We start from the raw sequence: 23,908 nt of genomic DNA on the forward strand, positions 1-23,908 counted from the left end.
TATATAGTCATGGGATATGGAGTACAGCATAGGGAATAGAGTCAATATACGATGATATATGCAATGTCAGAGGGGCAATAGATTGGAGGAGGGGGGTATCACTTTGTGAGGGGTGAAATGTGTAACTATTACATTGTTTTGTTCACCTGAAACTAATGAAAGAAATTTACAAGCAAAACTATATATCTTATAAAACAATTTTTGCCATGTTAAAAATTATTATGCTATGAAAATATTATGCTATTCTCTAAAACAAAACAAAGAAACTTCAGAAATAAATATATTTTTTCAAAGTAAAAAAAACCATAATAAAAACTCAAATGGTATTTCTAGAAATAAATAAGTAAATAATAAAAAATAAAATTCTTGAAAACCTGCAAACTAATCTATAATGACAGAAAGGAGATCAGGGATTGTCTAGAAAAACAAGGTAGGGAGAGAAAGAGGAAGGAGGGAATACAAAAAAGCACAAAGCAATTTTGGAATGATGGATATGTTTATTATTTTGATTGTGATGAAGGTTTCATGGGTGTATACATGACAAAACTCATAATACATATTGTGTACTTTATGTGTAATTTATGTCACTAAATGCTGTTTTAAAATGCCTTGGAAAAAAACTTGCAAGCAAATATTCATAGCAGCATTATTCACAATGGTCCAAAAGTGGAAATAACCCAAATATCCATAAACTGATGAAAGAATAAACAAAATGTCTGTCCATACGATGCAACATTTAGTCATAAAAAGGCTACAACATGGATGAACCTTGAAAAAATTATGCTAAGTGAAAGAAGTCAGACACAAAAGGTCACATATTATATGATTCCATTTATATAAAATGTCCAGAGAAGGCAAATCTACAGCAATAGAAAGTAGATAAGTAGATACCGGGAACTAGGGGGAGAGAGGAAAAGGGAGAACAACTAATAAGTAGAGGGTTTCTATTTGAGGGTGATGAAAATGTTCTAAAATTAGATACTGGTGATGGTTTTACAACTCTGTGAATATAGTGAAAAACACTGAACTCTACACTTAGGGGGAATTTTACGGAAAATGAATTAAGTCTCAAAAAAAAAACTGGTATTAAAAAGTCAATAGAGAGAGGCTATATAATTCTAGAAGACAAGGAGAACTATTTAAGAGACCACAGCTGGAGTGATCTGGTCTTTAGAATTGAGAGCCCTTACCTGTCCTGACAACTACACTTGCAACCTGAGAGGATTAGAGAATTTCTAATGACTCCTATTTCTTAAGTCAGAAATTTCTTGTTTGCCACTTGACTTTAATATATAAACCATACATTTTATGGTTGATTCAGGCCCAGAGTTTTTATCATGAACATTCGTCACCACCATTACCAACATCTTGAAGGCCCTTTGCCCTGTTACCCATGAGCCAGGTGCCAAATACTGCAAATGGAATTGGTTAGTCCCTGAGTCAAAGGGAATGATTCAATCCAAGGCATAAAACACAGATGCTGGCAAACCAATATAAGTAACAGCCATGATTGGATGGAAGCATGACAAGCTAAGATTAAACATTGATTATGTATGTTAAGAAAAGAGTAAGTACATTTACAGGGCAGTGGCAGGCGGGCTGAAGAGAATTTCATGGTTGAGTGAGGTTCAGTTTCAGAGAGAGAGAGAAAATGCTTCTCTCTTAATCCTATGCAAGAATAGCAGGAAAGCAGGTTCAAGTCAGAACACGGAGGATCTGACTGTTAGTTAGGGATTAGTGGGGAGCTACACCTTCATATGGCTGTGTGGGGGTCATAAAGAAGAGGCCCTAGGAAATGAGGCGGGGGATAAACACACTGGGGGAGACACAGGACTTAGGAAGAGCAGGCTAGTAGCACAGGGAAGGGACTCAGAGAACAAGAGACCAGGAGTAGAGTATCTTTGGGGGGAGGGGGTACCGGTACTCTGTTAAGCACTTTTCCTGTGCAATCTCATCAAATTCACAGCCTCTCTATAAGGGAAATTCTGTTGTTTTTCTTAATTTATAGATAAGCAAATATAAGCCCAGAGAGGTTAGGTAACTTGCCCAGGATCACACAGCCAGGAGGGGCACATACTATCCCAGGCTTAAATAATAATTCCATTGTATTATACTTTAACCATCATACGCTCAGAAAACTGAGTCACAGGTTCTTGGAACACACCAATGTTCGTTCAGTGCCTACCACAGGCCTAAAATAACAGAAGTGGTTCAACAGCTACACATACTTGATTGCTGTCAGGTGGCAGGGAAACCAACTCAGTCTCTTTGAGTGGTTAGGACAACAGACACCATGTTAAAGTGGGAGGAATAGGGTTGTTCAGGGTACAGGTGTATTTCTACCTACAATGTGCTTGCTCAGCTCATGTCCATTAAGCACTAAAAAAGATAGTTACTTATAGAGCACCAGAAACTCACGTGGCCCTTTCCAAGAAGCTCCTACAGATGGGTAAAGAAGCCCTCAAAACCCTCCAAAGAAACTAATTCCCTTTGATTGGTTTTCCTAATTGGAAAAGAACTCTGAAGAAGGAAAGTTGAGGGCTTCACTACCCGACCACTTCTTCTATTGCCCAGTCCATAATTACAGACATATACTTGTTTCTTTCCCATTAACAGAGGAGCACAGAGTTATAACAGCTGGCAGGGACCTGGGAGATAAACTAGCCCCTTTGTTTTCAAAGAGGGGAGAGTTGGGGCAAAGGGTCTGGTCCAGGGTTAGATAGCCAGTGTGTGGGATGAGAGACTCCATCTCTCCGGCTTGGCTCCTGCCAAGGCATGATTCTGAGTGCATCCTTTAAAGCTGTAAACACGGCATTAACAGGGCCCGGTACCCAGACCCTTTCCAAACCCACCAGCTTTTCTAACACAAGGACCTTGTCTGCATCATTTGCTTTACAAATCCGATCCAGCATAAAAAGAACACCAACCTAATTGAAATGCAGCTTCGGTCTTCTTGTCAAAGCTCTGCTCCTCTTTGATTTCATATCTCCCTGTTTCATCCACATTTCTTTTCCACTGGATGACAAGCTCATCAGAAACTAAAGAGGAGTCAAGGCTCAGGGACACATCATGCTTCTTTACCCTACAATCAGTCTATGTCAGAGCTAGAGAGCCAGGCACAGCCTGGCAGGTGCTGGCATCTGAGAACTGCAGAAATCTCATTGGTCAGAGGGCCAGAGTTACCCAACAGGACATAGAAGAAGTGTGCGCTTGGGGAGGAAGCTGCAGTGGCACAGGGTGGGTCGAGCTCTAAGTGGCTGAAATAGTCCCGACCATGGATTTACATGCACTTACTGTTCCCTGTATATCTACGGCTCTGAAAGTTTAAATACTTAATTATAAAAAGGAGAGGTTGAGGATAAGAAGCCAGGCTACCATCTGCCCAAAGGGCACCTTTGTTGAATGAAGAAAAGGCACCCTTCCCTTCCTCTGGGCAGCCACACTCCCACATCAACTCTACAGGCTGTCTAGCAGAGTGATGTCTGGATTTCTGACCCTGTTCATCCCCTTGATAACACAGATGCTCTGGTAAAATAAACTAACACAGCGTTGCAGGGCAGCCATGCTAAGAGGAAGAAGAGAAAAAAGAAGTCTCTTAACATGATATTTTTTAAAACTCAGGTCACAACCCATTGGTGAATTATGAAATTATTTTGGAGAGTTGAAACTAGTATTCTTAATAGAATAGAAAACACCTATAAGATAGAGGTCCAAGATGAGATTAGGTAAATGCTATGCCTGCTGCCTTCCAGAATCAAAACAAAATTACAACTAAATTATAGAACAATCAACCTCAAGAGTTATCTGAAGACTCGCTGAGCAGAACCCCTATAACTAAGGATGCAAAGAAGAGACTGGTAGGAGGGGCAGAGACACAAAACAGGCTGACCCCAGACCCACAGGTAGTGTTTGAACACCAGGAGGGGCACTTCGGTGGCAGAGGTCCCCCTGAAGAAGAAGGGTTCCCAGCCTCACACCAGGCTCCCCAGCTCAGATGTCCTAGGCTGGGGAGATGTGTCCCCACAATATCTGCCAGTGAAAATCAGCAAGGACTCTGTTTGTCCCAGTGAGATGGAAGACGTTTGGAAACCCAGACATCCTCTTAAAGGACTCGTATATAGATTCACTCACTTGCAAACACTCGCCTGGGCTCCAGGGGAGTGGCAGAAACCTGAGAGGCACAAGAGACATATGAAAGATGACTGAGTTGTGTGGCTCTGGGATGAAGGCTGGAAGGACAGCCGCCATTGTCCTGTGTGGAATTGCCTCACGTGTAGCCTACAGGAGGGCACCATCTTTTCTATGTTAAATACTCCCACAAAGGGCCAATCGGAGACTGCATTGGTCTGGTAAAATCCTTGTGTTCACACCACCTTGGTGACACCCTGGGTTCCTGCCCTGCCAGCTAGTACTGCATTGCCAGGAGAATTTTCAGCTCCTCGGGGTCTGGCCCTGCCCCACAAGCTACGGAAGCCTTTTACAGCAGTGGATGACCCGACTTAGCCTGGAGGACATTCGGTGGTGGGCAATTAGCTACAACTTGTGCTGCAGCCTCTCTTGGGTAGTATCGGGGATTGGTGGGCCTGAGGCGAGCAGGATGGCTGGATGCAGTGTTCTCAGGTTGTTTTGCAAAGTGGTCATGGGTGTGACGCTGGTACAAAAACTGAATCTGCATTAACTTTGTGAAAACCACAGCCCACACCCCTTGATTCCCCGGTCCCTGCCCTGCCCAACAAGTGCTACATCGCCAGAGGTACTCTCAACTCTGGGTCAACCAGCCCAGCCTGTGAACCCAAGGTGGCTCTTTCAACGGCTTTGCCTTATGGACAGCCGGTAGGTGGCAACAGGCCTAGGGGGTCCCTGGGCCTTTTGTTAAGCTGCCCGAGACCCAATACCGGTGACAACCAGCCTTGGTTCATAGAGAGGCCACCCCAATATGCCTCCAAGTCTAGTACAGGCAGCAACCAAGCACATATAGCTTTGTAGGTCTTACTAAAAAGCCCCAGACTGGTCACAGGCAAGGCAGAAATTGGTCTGCATGGGAGCCAAGAGACATCTGAAACAACACACCCAGAGGCCAACTTCAGCCCATACCAGAGCACTACTCGGTTTGCCCCACAAACAGCACACTCAAAGGGTGATCTCAACAGGCACAAGAGCCCACTGGGGTGAATCCCTCTCTAAGGGGTCAGCACCCACACAGCAGCTCATATGGTATGGGTGTAGCCAATCCTCACAGCCAGTAAGCCTGGGAGTCAGTCCCATCCACTCACATGCCAAAAGCAATTAACACTTAACTACAACAGGAGAATACACACAACACACAGAAGGATACTCCAGGAACACACACACAGGTAATCATGAAGAACACACCAGTGGACCATACAGGACAAATATTACATAAGGCCATCCATAAAGACTAAGAGACATAGGAGATCTACTTAATACAAAGAAGCAAACACAGAGAAGCAGCCAGAATGAATAAAGAAAAATGTCCCAAATAAAAGAACAGGAGAAAACTCCAGATATAGAACTAAATAAAATGGAGGCAACCAGCCTACCAGAGACAGACTTTAAAATACTGGTTAAAAGAATGCTTAAGGAAATTAGTGAGAACTTCAACAAAGAAGGACATAGAAACAATAAAAAAGAACCAGTCAGAAATAAAAAATACAATAACTGAAATGAAGAATACAATAGAAGGAATCAACAGCAGAAGGAACCAAATAAAGCAGAGGATTGAATCAGCAATTTAGAAGACAAGGTAGCAAAACACACCCAATCAGAACAGAAAAAAAAAAAAAAGAAGATAGTTTAAGGGACTTCTGGGACAGCATCAAGCGTATCAACAATTGCATAATAGGGGTACCAGGAGAAGAGAGGGAGCAATGCACTGAGAGCTTATTTGAAGAAACAATGACTGAAAACTTCCCTAATCTGGCAAAGGAAATAGACATACAAGCCCAGGAAGTGCAGAGTTCCAAACAGGCCCACACCAAGACACATTATAATGAAAATGGCAAAGGTTAAAGACAAAGAAAGAATCTTAAAAGCAGCAAAAAAAAAAAAAAAAAAAAAAAGCAGTTAGTTACCCACAAGAGAGCTTCCATAAGACTATCAGCTGATTTCTCAACAGAAACTTTGCAGGATAAAAGAGATTGGCATGAAATATTCAAAGTGATGAAAAAAAAGGACCTACAACTAATTTACTCTATCCAGCAAAGCTATCATTTACAACTGAAAGACAGATAAAGAGCTTCCCAGACAAGAAAATACTAAACAAGTTCATCACCACCAAACCAGTTTTATAAGAAATCTTGGAGGAACTTCTTTCAGATGAAAAAAAAGATTAAAAAATATGAATAATAAAACGGCAACAACTACATATCTATCAACAATTACTTTAAATGTAAATGGATTATATGCTCCAATCAAAAGACACAGGGTAGCTGAATAAATAAGAAAACAAGACCCATGCATATGCTGTCTATAAGAGACCCACCTCAGATTGAAAGACTTACATAGACTGAAAGTAAAGGGATGGAAAAAGGTATTTTGTCCAAATGAAATCAAGAAAAAGCTGGAGTAACAATACTTGTATTGGACAAAATAGCCTTTAAAATGAAGACTACAATAAGAGACAAAGAAGGACATTACATAATGATAAAGAGATCAATCCAACCACAGGACATAACCCTACTAGACATCTATGTACCCAACATAGGAGCACCTAAACATATAAAACAAATATTCACTGACATAAAGGCAGATATTGACAGTAGCACAATCATAGTAGGAGACTTTAACACCCCACTGACACCCATGGATAGATGTTCCAGTCAGAAAATCAAGAAGGAAACAATGGCCTTAAATGACACACCAGACCAGATGGATTTAATTGATATTTTTAGAGCATTTCACCCCATAGCAGCAGAATATACATTCTTTTCAAGCGCACATGGAACGTTTTCCAAGATAGACTGTGTTAGGCCACAAAACAAGTCTGAATAAATTTAAGAAGACAAATCATATCAAGGGTCTCAGACCACAATGGCATAAAACTAGAAATCAATTACAAGATGAAAACTGAAAAACACACAAACACATGGAGGCTAAATAACATGCTACTAAATCAGGAATGGATCAACAACGCGATCAAGGAAGAAATCAAAAGATACCTACAGACAAATGAAAATGAAAACACAATGACCCCAAATCTATGGGACACAACAAAAGCAGTCCTCGGAGAAAAATTCATAGCAATGTAGGCCTACCTCAAGAAACAAGAAAAATCTCAAATAAACAGTCTAACTTTACACCTAAGAGAACTGAAAAAAGAACACCAAACAAAGCTCAAAGTAAGTAGAAGGAAGGAAATAATAAAGATTAGAGTGGAAATAAATGAAATAGAGGCAAAAAATATATAAAAGATCAATGAAACTAAGAGCTGGCTCTTTGAAAAGATAAACAAAATTGATAAACCTTTAACCAGATTCATTAAGAAAAAATGAGAGACGACCCAAACAAATAAAATCAGAAATGAAAGAGGAGAAGTGACAATTGACACCACAGAAAAACAAAAAAAAAAATTAAGAAAATCCTATGAGCAATTATACACCAACAAATTGGACAATCTGGAAGAAACGGATAAATTCCTAGAAGCATACAATCTTCAAACGCTGAATCAAGAAGAAACAGAAAATCTGAACTGACCAATTACAACAAATGAAATCAAATCAACAAGCTGCCAACAAACAAAAGTTCTGGACCGGAAGGCACCACAGGTGAATTCTACTAAATATTCCAAAAAGAATTAACACCTATTCTTCTGAAACTATTCAAAAAAATTCAAAGGGTGGGGAGTCTCCCAGTCTCATTTTATGAGGCTACCATAACCTTGATGCCCAAACCAGACAAAGACAATGTAAAAAAATAAAACTATAGGCCAATATCCCTGATGAACATAGAAGCCAAAATCCTCAACAAGATATTAGCAAACTGAATTCAACAATACATTAGAAAGATCATACACCACAGTCAAGTGGAATTTATTCCTTATATGCAAGGTTGATTCAGTATCCACAAATCAATTCAGTGATATACTACATAAACAAAATGAAAAATAAAAATCATATGATCATATCAATAGATATAGAAAAAGTATTTGACAAAATCCAGCATCCATTTATGATAAAAAAAACTCTTAGCAAACGGAATAGTGGCAACATATCTCAACATAATGAAGGCCATATATGATAAACTCACAGCTAACATCATACTTAACAGGGAAAAGCTCAAAGCATTCCCCTTAAGATCACGAACAAAACAAGGATGTCCACTTTCACCACTTTTATTCAATCTAGTACTGGAAGTCATAATCACAGCAGTCAGACAAGAAAAAGAAATAAAGGGCACCCAAATTGGAAAGGATGAGTAAAACTCATTATTTGCAGATGACACGACAATATATACAGAGAATCTCAAAGATTCCACCATAAAACTATTAGAACTGATTAATTAATTTAGTAAAGTATCAGGATACAAAATTAATATTCAGAAATTAGTTACATTTTTATACACCAATAACAGACTATCAGAAAGAAATTAAGAAAACAGTCCCATTTACAACTGCATCAAAAAAATAATATACCTAGGAATAAATTTAACCAAGGAAGTAAAAGACCTGTACTCAGAAAATTATAGGACATTGAAGAGAGAAATTAAAGACGATCCAAGTAAACAGAAATGCATACCATGCTCATGGATAGGAAGAATTAATTACTTAAAATGTCCATACTATCAAAGCAATCTATAGATTCAGTGCAATCCCTATCAAAATTCCAATGGCATTTTTCACAGAACTAGAAAAAATAACCCTAAAGGTTATATGTAACCATAAGAGATCCTAAATAGCCATGGAAATTTTGAGAAAGAAGAACAAAACTGGAGGTATCATCCTACATGATATCAAATTATACTATAAGGCTATAGTAATCAAAACAGCATGGTATTGGCATTAAAAACAGACACATAGGTCAACAGAACAGAATAGAGGGCCCAGAAATAAATCTAGTCATTCAAGCTATGACAAAGGAACTAAGAATATACACTGGAGTAAAGAGAGTCTTTTCAATAAGTGGTTCTGGGAAAACTGGACAGATACATGCAAAAAAAAATGAAACTGGGCCATCTTCTTACATCACATACAAGAATAAACTCAAAATGGGTTAAAGACTTAAATGTAAGACCCCAAACCATAAAACCAGAATAAAATATAGGCAGCACACTCTCAGACCTTACCCTTAATGATATTTTCACCGATATATTTCCTCAGGAAAGGAACACAAAAGAAAAAATAAACAGTTGGGACTATATCAAACTAAAAAGCTTTTGCACAGCAAAGAAAACCATCAACAAAACGAAAAGATGTCCTACTGAATGGGAGAAGATATTTGCCAATGATACATCTGATAAAGGGTTAATATCCAAAACTTACAAAAATACTCATATAACTCAACACCAAAAAAAAAGCCCAATCTAATTACAAATTGGCAGAGGACCTGAATAGACATTTCTCCAAAGATGATACACAGATAGCCAACAGACATATGAAAAGATGCTCAACATCACTAAGCATCAGAGAAATGCAAATAAAAACCACAATGAGATACCACCTCATTCCTGTCAGAATGGCCGTCATCAATAAATCAACAAACAACAAGTGTTGGTGAGGATGTGGAGAAAAGGGAACCCTCTTGCACTGTTGGTGGGAAGGCAGATTGGTGCAGCCACTATGGAAAACAGTTTGGAGTTTCCTCAAAAAATTAAAAATAGAACTACCCTATGTCCCAGCAATTCCACTCCTGGGTATTTATCCAGAGAACTCAAAAACACTAATTCAAAAAGATATATGCACCCCTTTATTCACTGCAGCACTCGTCACGATAGCCAAGATATGGAAACAACCCAAATGCCCATCAATAGATGATTGGATAAAGAAATTGTGGTACATTTATACAATGGAGTATTACTCTGCCATAAAAAAGAATGAAATGTTACCATTTGTGACTACATAGATGGGCCTAGAAGGTATTATACTAAGTGAGATAAGTCAGACTGAGAAAGACACATACCAGATGATCTCACTTATATGTGGTATCTAAAGAACAAAATAAATGAACAAACTAAACAGAAAAAGACTCATAGACACAGAGAACAAACTGATGGTTGCTAGATGGGAGGGATTTTGGGGAGATGGGTGAGAAATGTGAAGGGATTAGGAAGTACAAATTAGTAGTTACAAAATAGTCTTGGGATGTGAAATACAGTATTGGGAATATAGTCAATAATATTGTAAAAACTATGTATAGTGTTAGATGACTACTAGACTTATGGGGGATCACTTTATAAATTATATAAATTTATCTAACCACTACACTGTACACTTGAAACTAATACAAAATAATATTGACTGTCAACTATAATTTAAAAATATAAATATCACGGGATGTATAGTACAGGATAGGGAATATAATCAATGGTATTGCAATAGCTATGTAGTGTCGGATAGGTATAGACTTGTTGGGGTTGTCACTTTGTGAGGTGTGTAAATGTCTAATCACTATGCTGTTTTGTACACCTGAAATTAATATTTTAAAAAAGAAAGAAAATATAAGACATATAAAAGTGCCTCATATTTAGATTTTATTTTTGCATATACATATATGTAAACATGTACCTAAGTATGTGTGTATGTGTGTGAGTATATACTATACTGGTTTGGGATGTAAAATGTATTTCCTAGTGAGGGTCACAGTAAAAAATATTTGAAAGTCACTGACTTATCAGAGACTACGATGGAATTTTAATCTAATTTGGAGGTTTGCTTTGTCTTTACTCCCAATAGCCCAGTGAGAAGCCCCAAGAGAACTAGCGTGTATTTAGGACTCAGACAGAATCACGTTCAAGTGGAGTTTCGTAGCCCAGATTTTGGACCTTAGGCAATCGTTTGTTTTCTGACACTCAGATTCCTGACCTGCAGGTGGAGATGAGATCTACCGAGGGAGCCAAAAAAATGTACACACGTTGTAAGAAAGGAAAAAACTGTATTAAAATTGTAATACTCAATATATAACAATAACAAAAGGTGAATACAAGTCACGTGTATACATTTTTTGGGCACCCCTGGTATTTCAGAATGTTAATGTAAGAAAGGCCTGGTATTAAGTACATTAAGTACATTAAGCCCAGTTCAGGTCACTCTCTTCTCTTGACTCTGGAAAGACCGGCAGTCCAGGGATGTAAACACAGCTGCCAAGTGGGGTTTTCACTGCCAAAAGCCACAAATGCCGAGGCGGCCTAATGTCCTGCTGTGAACGTTAAATGAATTTCTTTCATGCAAGTTGTTCTGTCTGTCTGGAAGAGCTACCTCCCACAGTATGCGTAAGCAGGAATTACTGCTTGGCTAAGTCAATAAATCATTTGCGTGAAAACACTACATGGAAGCCAGTTTAGGAAAAGTGTTTGGTGATATGAGTATGATTAGAATCTGGTTTTCTGTTTTAGGTTAATGTATTAGGTTTTTTCTTTGATATGGTTAGAGTACTCTGCATAGTAAATATGAGAGCTTCTCGGGACAGAAATGACAAGCTGAAAGCAATCTTTCAGGCCATCTACGAGGTCTGACAATTAAGTTCGCGAACTCATCCTAGAAAAAGTGCTACATATCTCATTACTGAATAGCACTACGGTCACCTTCGAAGTACTCCCCTTGGGAAGCTATGCACCGACGCCAGCACCTAGTCCATCCTTCAAAGAAATTTTGGAACTCTTTTTCTGCAATGGCCATCGGAGCTGTCATCCTATTACCCTTGATGTTCTGAATGTCATCAAAATGTCTTCCTTTCAATATTTCCTTTATATTTGGGTAAAGAAAGAAGTCACTGGGGGCCAGATCAAGAGAGTAGGGAGGGTGTTCCAATACAGTTATTTGTTTACTGGCTAAAAACTCCTTCAAAGACAGTGCCGTGTGAGCTGGTGCATAGTCGTGATGCAAGAACCATGAATTGCTGGCGAAAAGTTCAGGTTGTCTTTTTCACGCAGAATTTTCAGCACTTCCAAATAATAAACTTGGTTAACTGTTTGTCCACTTGATACAAATTCTAATGAATAATCCCTCTGATATCAAAAAAGGTTAGCAATATTGTTGCGACAAGTTTGCGAACTTAATGGTCAGACCTCATACGTCAAATCTCCCATTTTCAAGATGAGGAAACAGGGGTCTTAGTAGATACATGGCCCTCTGAGATGACATGGTAGGGGGCACATCCCAATCCCTGAAACCTCATTTCCCAAATCCCGGGCCACAAGGATTCTGAATAATCCTTCAGAATACTTCATCCTTTAAAACAAAAACTGCAAAAACCTCCTGGCTTTATTTAGCTGTGGAAATGTGGAGAGGGATGAGAGCTAAAGTTACTGATTCTCAGCATATATTTGTTAGGGACCTCTGAGTTATCACAGCAAACTTTTTAAATGACAGAAAGGAAACATAGGAAATTGGCAATCTATAAAAGAAAAATTTAATTCTCAAAAAAATATATTTTTCAATATTCAACTTCCTAGCTAATCAAAGAAACGCAAATTAAAACAATGAAATGCTGTTTCACCTATAAAATTAAATATATTAAAAATTATAATAGTCAACAGGGCCCAGTGTATTACAATGCAGCAGAAACTTTAAAAATTCATAATCTCTAATCCAGAATTTCTGCTTCTCCAAAATGAAAAATTCATGTGTAAGGCTATTTGTTGCAGCATTTTTATAGCAGTGATATATTGCAGTAAATTTATAATATGAAAATGACTTTCTATTCTATGATAATGCTAAACAGTGAATAACATTTTAGAAGAACATTTAATGACATGAGGAAATACTCATAGTAAGCCAAGTTAAAAAATATTAAATGGTATATACTCAATACAAGTTTAAAGTTGTATATATCCAACATCATTCCAATTTATTTAAATAACACACACATACATATATATATATATATATATATATATATATATATATATATATATATATATATATATATATATATGTATGTGTGTGTGCATGCGAGAGAGAGAGAGAGAGAGAGAGAGAGAGAAGTCTGGAAGAATACATGCAAAAATGAGCAGTTATTTTTGGATGTCACAATGGAGAGATTACAGGCTAATTTAAATGTTCTGTTTTATGTTTTGATGTGTTTTATGTTTTTGATGTACAATGAGTATATTACTTTTAGTATCTGGTAAAAATATTATTTAAAAAGCAAATTTAAAGTCGCCCCATATATCTTTCTGTCAGAATTGCCTCAGATTTGATTTGACTCAAAATTTGCTGTTGGTAGGATTTTTGTTGATGGGGAGCTTTACTATGATGGTCAGGTTGTATTAAACATTCTGAGAATATACAGATCCCAGGGGGATCACTGCATAGATTGTGTAGATGCCTGACCACCGTGCTGTGCACCTGAAGTTGATGGAGAACAATACTGAATGTCAACTATAATTAAATATATGTATATATATTTATATATATTGAATGTCAACTATTTTACATATATATACATATATATGATGTAAAGTACAGCATAAAGAATAGAGTCAATGGTATTGTAACAGCTATATATGATGTCAGAGGGGTAGTAGATTGGGAGGGGGGTTATCACTTTGTGAAGGATGTAAATGTCTAATTATTATGGTGTTTTGTGAACCTGAAACTAATATAAAAAAAATTTCTAAGCACAGACTCCCTTATGTGGTGTTTAGAATCTGACTCACACTACCTGGGTAGAAAAAAGTCATATATTTAGCTTAGAATAGTTCCAAGTTTGTTGTGCTCTCAGGCACTTGACAAAAGAAAAATAGAGTCCTCTATGGAGAAATATACTTAAAACCCAGACCTCAATGACTTTCCAAAGGTAAAGTTCCAAGGAATATGAGTTCAAAGTTTTAAAACAAGAATCACTGTAAGAAAGGAAGCAATCTTATACAATTAGAATCAATAAAAAAACAGAACTAGACCTGCAAGGATACTGACATTAGAAATACCAACTATGAAATATAAATAAATATATGTAACATGTTTAGAGAAATAAAAGAAGATATTAAATGATGAAAGAAAAAGAAGAAATGAAAATCAACCAGAAAGATGTGAAAAAGAGCTACAAAAAATACTTCCAAAAATGAAAAATGTGATAATTAAAATTAGAAACTAAACAGCGAGTTTTAGAACAGATTTGACAAAATCGAACAGAAAATTAGAAGCTAGAAGGCAGATATACAGAAATGACCACAAAGAATAACACAGATTAAAAAAAAAAAGATGAGTAGTTAAAAGACATGGAGGATAGGTTGAGATGATACCACATATATTTAATCAGAATTCTAGGAGATTATAGGAAGAGTGAGGTAGAGGGAAAATTGGTGGAAGGCACTAACCCTCAAATTCAGGAAGTCTAATGAATCACAAATGGGGAATAAATAAATGAGAAAACCACATCTGACGTAGCATAAGGAAAATGCTGAACACCAAAAACAAAGTAAAAAAACAACTTAAAACAGTTAAAAAGACATTTCTTACCAAGAAGCAATATTTACAATAACAGCAGTTTTTTCAACAGCAAAAATGGGAAGTCAGAGACCATGAAATATTATTTTCAAAATGGGATGAAAAAATAATTTTCTACCCACCAAAACTATCTTTCAAGAACAAAAATGAAATACATCTCTAACCAAATGAAAACCAGGAGCATTTACTATTAACGGATTCTTCTAAAAGAACTTATAAAGAATGTAAGTTGGTAGAGGGAAAAAAACCATAAAAAAAAAAAGTTGATATGAGAAAAGGAATGAGGAGGGGAAAATTGGTTAAAAATGTGGATAAATCTCGAGGCAGCTGGATGGCTCAGTTGATTAGAGCGCGAGCTCTTAACAATAAGGTTGCCAGTTCAATTCCCGCATGGGATGGTGGGCTGCGCCGCCCACAACTAAGATTGAAAAAAACGGCGACTGGATTTGGAGCTGAGCTGCACCCTCAACTAGACTGAAGGACAACGACTTGGAGCTGATGGGCCCTGGAGAAACACACTGTTCCCCAATTTAAAAAAAAAAAAAATTTAATTGTGGATAAATCTAAAAACACTGATGGCATAATGACAATGTCTAATTTGTAGGGTTAAAGAAGTGATGATTATACCTCAATAAAGCTGTTATAAAATATCAAGATAGATCTTAAATCATGGACTTCAAATCCTTTTTTAAATTTTTTCTATTATAGTTGTATCTTCCAGAATTCAAATGCTATTTTATATCAGTTTCAGGTGTGTAGCGTAATGGTTAGAAATTTATACAATTTATCAAGTGATTCCCGCTGACTAGTCTATTACCCACCTGGTATTATGCATAGTTGTTACAATATTATTGACTGTATTCTGTATTCTGTACTTTACATCCATCCCCGTGACTATTTTGTAACTACAAATTTGTACTTCTTAATCCCTTCATCTTTTTCACCCAGCCCCCCTCCCATCTGCTAACCATCAGTTTGTTCTCTGTATCTATCGGTCTGTTGCTGTTTTGTTTGTTCATTTATTTTGTTCTTTAGATTCCACATATAAATAAGATCATATGAGGTCTGACAATTAAGTTCACGAACTTGTTGCAATGATGTTGCTAACCTTTTTTGATTATCAGAGGGATTATTCATTATGAATTTGTACCAAATGGATAAACAGTTAACCAAGTTTACTATCTGAAAGTGCCAAAAAGTCTGCGTGAAAAAGTTAGACAATCTGAACTTTTCACCAACAATTCATGGCTTTTACATCACGACAATGCACCAGCTCACACGGCACTGTCTGTGAGGGAGTTTTTTGCCAGTAAACAAATAACTGTATTGGAACACCCTCTCTATTCACCTCATCTGGCCCCTAATAACTTCTTTCTTTACCTGAAGATAAAGGAAATATTGAAAGGAAGACATTTTGATGACATTCAGGACATCAAGGGTAATACGATGACAGTTCTGATGGCCATTCCAGAAAAAGAGTTCCAAAATTGCTTTGAAAGGTGGACTAGGTGCTGGCATTGGTGCATAGCTTCCCAAGGGGAGTACTTCAAAGATGACCGTAGTGATATTCACCAGTGAGGTATGTAGCACTTTTTCTAGGATGAGTTCACGAATGCAATTGTCCGACCTTGTATAATATTTGTTTTTCTCTGTCTGACTTATTTCACTTAGCATAATATAATACCATCTATGTCCATCCATGTTGTCACAAATGTAAGATTTCACTTTTTATGGCAGAGTAATACTCCATTGTATATATGTACCACAATTTCTTTATCCAATCATCTATTCATGGGCATTTTGGTTGTTTGTATATCTTGGCTATTGTGAATAGTGCTGCAGTGAACATAGAGGTACGTATATCTTTTCGAATTAGGGTTTTGGATTTCTCTGGATAAATACCCAGCAGTGGAACTGCTGCATTGCATGGTAGATCTATTTTTAATTTTTTAAGGAACCTCCAAACTATTTTCCCTAATGGCTGCACTATTTTTCAGTCCCACCAACAGTACATGAGGGTTCCCTTTTCTCCATATTCTTGCATGGACTTCAAATCTTATACAATGGGGGAAAGACGATTGAATTAAAATGTTCTAAGGTCTTAGGTTGGTTAGCAGGAGTGTAAAGATATTAACTCTTTACTATTTGAATTAAATATACACATTAAATTTTTAGGGTAAACACCAAAAGAATAGACATAGGGTATATAAATTCCAAACTATTAATGGCAAAACAGGTTTAGTGAAATATCAATCCAAAGAAGAGGCCAGAAAAAAATTATGAAAAGAAACAAGAAGACTGAAGCAAGTAGAAAGTATAAAATAGCATGATAGAAAAGAATCCAAATGCAACAGTAATCACAATCAATGTAAATAAACTAAAGTTTCCCGTTAAAACATAATGATTGTCAAACTGAATTAAGCAAAATGCTGGTATATTCTCTTTACTGGAGATTCACTTCATAAAAGAAGGTTCAAAGTAAAAGAATAAAAAATCTAAACCAGTCAAATTCACACTGTAGATGTACTTGCCTCCACAGTAGCCAGAAAGCAGCTTCAGATAACAATCTCATTTCTTGTCAAAGTTAAAATATAAAATATGTGGCTCTGCCATTTGAAAAAAAAAAGGAAAGAAAAGGGGAAAAGGGAGGGGAAGGGGGGTAAGAGGTCAAAGGAGAGAGGGAGAAGAGGACGAAGGCAGGAAGGTATGCGGGAGTAACTCCTCCTCTCAACATTTCCAGGAAGGTTCACAAAATTCAGGTCATCTCTTGTTGGAGAAACCAGAGTAGCAAGGGAACAACCAAGGGAATCTGAACTCTGTGCATTAAAATCCACTGGGCTTTCTGGGTCTCTCCGAACACTTCCACTCACTCTCTGAATCACATGCAGTAACTGAAGGGCTTGCTTTTTATATAAGCAGAGGGAAACAAAACAAGGAAAAGTGCTATGCTGTATCCCTAGATAAATAAACACACTACATTCACAGGCATCTAGTCTGCTAAGAATTTTAATGCCTAAGTTTTCTTTTGGGAAGGACAGAGAGTTTCCAAGTCTATTAAGTAATACTATCCTCTTATTTATTATAAGGGATGATCTTACCTTATCTTCCTTGAGGTTTGTACAGTTATTTTACTAGTTTATTTACTAGGTTTGGAGGGGAAACAAAAGTTAAGTTTTATAACATATTCTGTGCCCAGGCAAGCTTGCGACTATACATTTGTGTTTATAAAATTATTTATGGGTTAGCACCTTTAAGAAATACTTCACTGTATGAGGCATATTTATAATATTATTCCAATTCTGATTTTTCTCACGAACATTATAACAATTTGAATTGCAAAAATTCTGTTTACAAACAACTTTCAGGAACACACAAACTGAATAAAGCAAGGCACACCTAAATGACAAAGTAGCCTGCTCTTGAACTCTCCAGCCTTAAGCATCTTTATTTAGACCATTCCCTGCAATTAGAACTGGGCTGACTTGCTGTCAGATTACAGTGCCAAGTCTAAGAAGTTAAATACCATGGACAGCTGCTTTCTAGGCCAATGACAGCCTAACACCATAACAGATCAACAGACCTCAGCAACCGGCCAGGCGCACAGCAAAATGAGCCGATGCCTGAAACTCCACAGCTTTACGTCCTGCAGCATTCAGATTTATTCCTAACCAGCCATGAAGAAGTTTTTAGATAAGAATCCTATTCATTTCTAAATAAAAATACCCTTATAACAAATATCTCTTCTTAGCATAGATCTTGCTAAACCCTAGTTAGTGGCCTACTTATTTCAAGCAAAATTGTACACAATAAAATTTCAGGACAACAAAGGCATTTGGAGTTTATGATAATATCCGGCCTGCATATATTCACTGTATGGGATCTAGGGTTTAGAAATATTATAATATGACAAACATTATTTACCTCTAAGGGAGACAATGGCCTGCTTTACTCAATGATTAATGCGGTGAATTCCAATCTTTAAGAAATGTTTTGAAATTCTCAAATTTGATATAATTTATTCTGACTCTCTTTTCATTTAATAACAGAAGATAAAATGAAGAGAACTACTATATATAAGTGCCTAACCACTATGCTATACACCGGAAACTAATACAAAATAATATTGAATGTCAACTATAATTTAAAAAAATAGTCACGAGGATATAAAGTATAGAATAGAGAATACAGTCAATAATATTGTAATAACTATACACAGTGTCAGATGGGTAATAGACTTATTGGGGTTACTATTTAGTGTATAAATGTCTCATCACTATGCTGTTTTGTACACATGGAACTAAAAAAATAAGTTAGAAAAAAAAAAGAATGGAAGAGAGCTATTTTGGAACAGCCACATTTGCCAAGGACTATGTTCACTACTTGACATTCATTTGTTCATTTAATAATTTTCCATACTTTATGAAGTAGGTATTATGATTTTATTAGGAAATAATCTCAGAGAGTTTATGTAACTTCTCTGAAGTCACAGGGCTTATTATACATATGGAGTTAAAACTCTTTTTTTCACTGAGTCATGACAGGGTACCTTTACCATGTCATAACACCACACAACTTTTTAAAAAAGGATAATATTATCACTAAAAGAAATAAGAATAACATTAAAAAATGCACACAGGATGGAGCAATTAAATGAGATGAAAAACTATGACTTTATGGGAAAAAAATGCCAGTTCACATTTTTCCAGGCTACACAGTTGCCCCATGATATACATCGTCAATAATGGAACCAAATTAAGATTTTCAACCTGTCTATGAAGCGAGTACTGGTTAGTTTCAAAGATATTTCATGGCCTAGAGTCCAGCAGAGCTGATTTTTTTAGGAAGAACATTTGATTATATACAGAAGAATATCTAAATATTTTCTTTCCACTGTCCCAAACTCCCATGCACCATAATTATGCAAATAGGACAATAAGGTGGCTTTGCATGAAACCATGCTTAGTGTTTTGCTTCCTAAATTCATGTATAGCACTTTCCTCTCTATGAAGACTCCACTGAGGGCTGCTGTTTGGCTGAGGGTTTTTTCCCCTGAGTATTCCGATGATGTCAGAAGCACTGACTTCTGTAGGAAAGGTGGGGTACACAGTGAGAAATCAGCTTTGCAGATCAGAGAATTAGATGGCCACACACAAGGACCCATCCCGCTTTGGGACACCTTATATTCAGTGCTTGGGGAGCAAAACCGCCATAAGATTCTGAAATTAGGCAAATGATAAAGATTAATTGCTGACAAAAAATTTCTCAGCAATATTTCAAAAGCACAACTGACAAGGTAAAATTTCCTGAAGGAAATCACGTATCATTATGCACCATTCCACCTGAAAATATATAACTGTGTTCTGGTATTTGTGAGGAATACCAAACAAGACATAGATATCAAAAAATTCTGCCCCCATGATATTTATAGTTCAACCTAGTTATTGAATACGAAATTAATAATAATAATTAAAAGGGATAAATTAAAGCTATTTGGTGCTAAAAGGAAAATAATACAATGAACAGATTTTGTGGGAAAATCAGAAACAGGAGAAGTAGTCATGAATATAATCTTCATTATTTTAATTACATAAATCCAGAATTTCCAAATCAAAATATGCACAATATTAAATATAGCACAAACGTATGGATTTGAATAATAAGTATTAAGGAATGTCAGCCTAACTGCTGACTTTTAAAGTACCATAAAAACGACATGACAGTCACCTAATATAGTAGGTAAAAATCCTGCTAGAGCTACTTTAACGAATGACTTACGATTGATTAAATACTGCCTGTAAATTACATTTATTCCCCGATGCATGAAACCAGCTCCCTGTCCCCCAGTCAGAATACAAAATCCCCCTGCAGTCTTAAATACATCATTGGGTTGCTTTGCAAATTTCTTTTTTATAAATGTTGCCAACATAACCTTAGCTGAGCCTGTGTCTAAGTTAACAAAGTTCCACTGTGGGGCAACAAAACAAAAAGTGTTGAGTTCTCAAAAAGACTTTTTACCCTTCACGAATCCAGGATATTTACTAAGATACCAAATCATTTCCTTGCTTCTAAAAAACATGCCTTTCCCTTGGCAATGGTTCAGTAGTCTAATTGAAATAAATACATAGACTATTAACGCAAACCACTCAAAGTAACTGTCAGCCTTGAGGCGAGAGCTTGGGGGCTCATCTTTTTGGTTCCAAAATCAGAGCACGAAGACAGCTTCAGTGATTACTGTTTTATGCCCTCTAGGATATATACTCAATTATGACATCTGAATACCTATTTGCATGTAAGTGATTGTTTTTTGTACTACAGGTTCTAACACCCAAACATACATTGAGTGACATGTTAGAAAAAATACGATGCAAAACAGTACTCTTTTGCATGTAATAAATAGAAGTATTACTGGTGGGTTTTTACCTGCACTTTGCTTCCATTTCATGACTGTTACAAAAATGATGGTTGGCCATCAAATTTGACTATAAAGGAATTATACGAAATTAACATAATTTTTTCTTTTCATTTTAGACAAAATGTCTCGCCCTCCACTCAACATCTGTTTTTTGCATACATGAGAATCTTCCCAGATGCTAGTACAAAGTCTGCATATGTATTTTGGTTTTCTGTTTAAAATCACATTCAGAGGTACCATGCCAGTGTTGATAAATCAGAACTGCATTGCTATACTTAAGCTAAAATGTTATTGATGTTGCTTATCCATTATTTTTTTTTAAATTTACATTTTTGAAGATCAATTTCTTTTAAGCTCTTTACCAATTTTCTCACCATTGAAGTAGTAGGAGGCCACTATTGTCATTAAAATTCCCTGAAATTCTACAGCAAAGATATTTTGGGTCATGTCTATCACAGCGTGCAAAATGCGCCATCAAGCTACAGAGGCAGTGCTTGCCAATGACTCTTTAATGGATTGTGATCAGTTCCTGGCCAACTGACAGAAAACTTTATGATGTGGACCAAGGAGAATGGCCATGACCCACTCCACTGACCGGTCCTGCTGGGTCCAAGGCTGCTGACTTAAAGGTGTAGCTCTGATGACATAAACAAACTTTTCTCCGTAAGTATCTTTAAAGAAACGGGTCATGGTAATTGTTACATGCCCATTTAAAAAGGAAAAGCCCTGCAACTTGCTAGGCACACAAACACTTTCCCATGAAAATTAAATTGCACACAAAATCATTATGCCTACTTTCAGAAAGTAAGAGACAGATTATTTTGTTTGCTGAGTCTGCTCTGGGATACTTATGTAACCTATATTTTCAAATGTTTTACTCAGAGGCAAGTAGCTTGAGAACTTAGTAGACATTCACAAGATTATCCCCACATTTTTTTTCCCCACTGTCATGTTAGCCAGGCTATATGAGCACCACAGGAAGCAACCGACTACCCACTACTGCCCCAAATACAACCACATTAAATAAATGGCAGATCTCAAAAACATCATAATTCAGAACTACGGTCAAGAAGAACATTAAATAAACAATCGTCACCACCAACCTTTGCTTGGGCCTCTGGTGCTGTCACCTTGACGACCTTATTGCGGTGGATCATTTGCTTCACCCATTTTTCTACTTGGACGTTGAATTTCATGAAAATCACATAGGCAAAATAAGCTGATAAGAGAAGCAAGCTTTCCCACCACATGATGACATTATCCAGGAAAAAGATGATCAGCATGATCAAGTCAACAATGTAGAAGGACACATCCCGGAAGAGCGGCCACCATGTCAAGTTCAAGATTTCTCTAGAAAACAGAGCACACATGCCAATAACAAAAAGGATATTGAACACTGCTGAGCCCACAATTGTGCCGATGCCAACATTGCTGTGAGCAATAAATACCCCTATGAGAGATGTGAAAAGTTCTGGGGCCGAGCCCCCCGCTGCCATAAAGGTGGCTCCAGCCACATCATCAGAGATGCCCAGTTTTTCAGTGATGACAGTCAAAGAAGGAACAAAGAACTCGTCACAGACAATGGCTAAGGCTATGAACATGTAGATCATTCCAAGGACATGCAGAATGATGGCACCTTTTCTTCGCTCCTCGAGGGAAAAGATGTCTCTTGGGTAGTCTCCTTGGGGATGATCTGTACTGTTCTCAGCTTTGTCTTCCTGTGAAAGAGGTGGCTGTGGACTGTAATCCCAAATCTTGTCATTTAAATCTAAGAGAGTCCTCTGAGGGTAACCATGTGCTACTTTAGGGCCACTTGCACCACTGGCCTTTCCTGTGCTCTGGGTCTCTGTCTCAGAAAAGGCACTGATTAAAAATGGGACAGTGCTAATGGCTACCAGGCCCATGAAAAGGCCTAAGATTCGAATTAACTTTAATTTTTTCCTGACATTAGAATGTCTCTTGCAGCCAGATGGTGACTTATCTGAACACCATTTCTCAAAGAAAGTGATGGTGGTGCTTTGGTGCAGATGCATCCTGGGTCTTCTGGTGGATATGGCGGTCTTCAAATTGTGAACTCAACCAGATGGTTCTTGCATACTTGGCCTCACTTTATAGTTAATGGTGTTTGTGAGGCACTTCCACAATCAGGGGTTCTTATGCTCCACAGGAAATATTTTTGACATTGATGCTTTAAAAAAAAACCAAAAAAACAAAGATAAGTAAATCATAAAATCATATGTCTTTTTTACAAAAAGAACTTTGTAGCTATGATACAGTTCTATCGTGTAGCCATATGGAACTGGGTAACTTACTTAACTCTTCTGTGCCTCACTTTCCCTTTTTCAAAAATTAGGACAATTACAGTACCTAGCACCAAAGATGCTTTGAGGGTGGGTTAAAACACATGAAGCACTAAGAGTAGGATGTGGCACTTCGTAGGCACTTATGATAATGTACGATCAAACTCAAACATTTTGATAAATCCGATATTAGCTGTAGATGTGTGTAAGTATACCTATCAGTTTATCCCACCTTAAATCATGTAACAAATAACCTCCCAATGCTAAAAAGGTACCACTGCTTTTAGAACTATCTACGTACTTGACAACCAACAATTATCCACTGTGTTTTCTTTTAGTCCAATTATGTAATTCTATATGCAGGCACACTTTTCTGATTTCATCTATCATTCGGAAAGGGTTGAGTGCTGGAGGAGGCAGCACTCTTTTTCTGAACACATAAAGAGCTCAGGATCTTATTTTCCACGAAAAGCTTCTTCTATACCTTATGCAGAAAAGTAGCCCTTGAAAAATTTAAGTTTACAAAAGAATGTTGTAGTGACATGAACAAATTCTCTTCCCTAAACATCTAGACAT

General features: G+C 37.1%; 1 protein-coding gene across 6 annotated transcripts in view; it reads right to left on the reverse strand.

Annotated features, from left to right (window-relative positions):
• The window catches only part of SLC24A2 (solute carrier family 24 member 2), a 243,562-nt gene that overhangs the window by 217,968 nt on the left and 1,686 nt on the right, over nucleotides 1-23,908 (reverse strand). For all 6 annotated transcript variants that reach the window (XM_019750366.3, XM_019750363.3, XM_074330332.2 and 3 more), the window contains exon 2: nucleotides 22,136-23,220. In XM_019750366.3, the coding sequence (XP_019605925.1) occupies nucleotides 22,136-23,065 (930 nt within the window). In that variant the 5' untranslated portion in view covers nucleotides 23,066-23,220. The remainder of the gene's footprint in view (nucleotides 1-22,135; nucleotides 23,221-23,908) is intronic.

Source organism: Rhinolophus sinicus, chromosome 16 (assembly GCF_057876585.1).
Source record: "Rhinolophus sinicus isolate RSI-liver-muscle chromosome 16, RSI-T2T, whole genome shotgun sequence".
Lineage (NCBI taxonomy): Eukaryota > Metazoa > Chordata > Mammalia > Chiroptera > Rhinolophidae > Rhinolophus > Rhinolophus sinicus.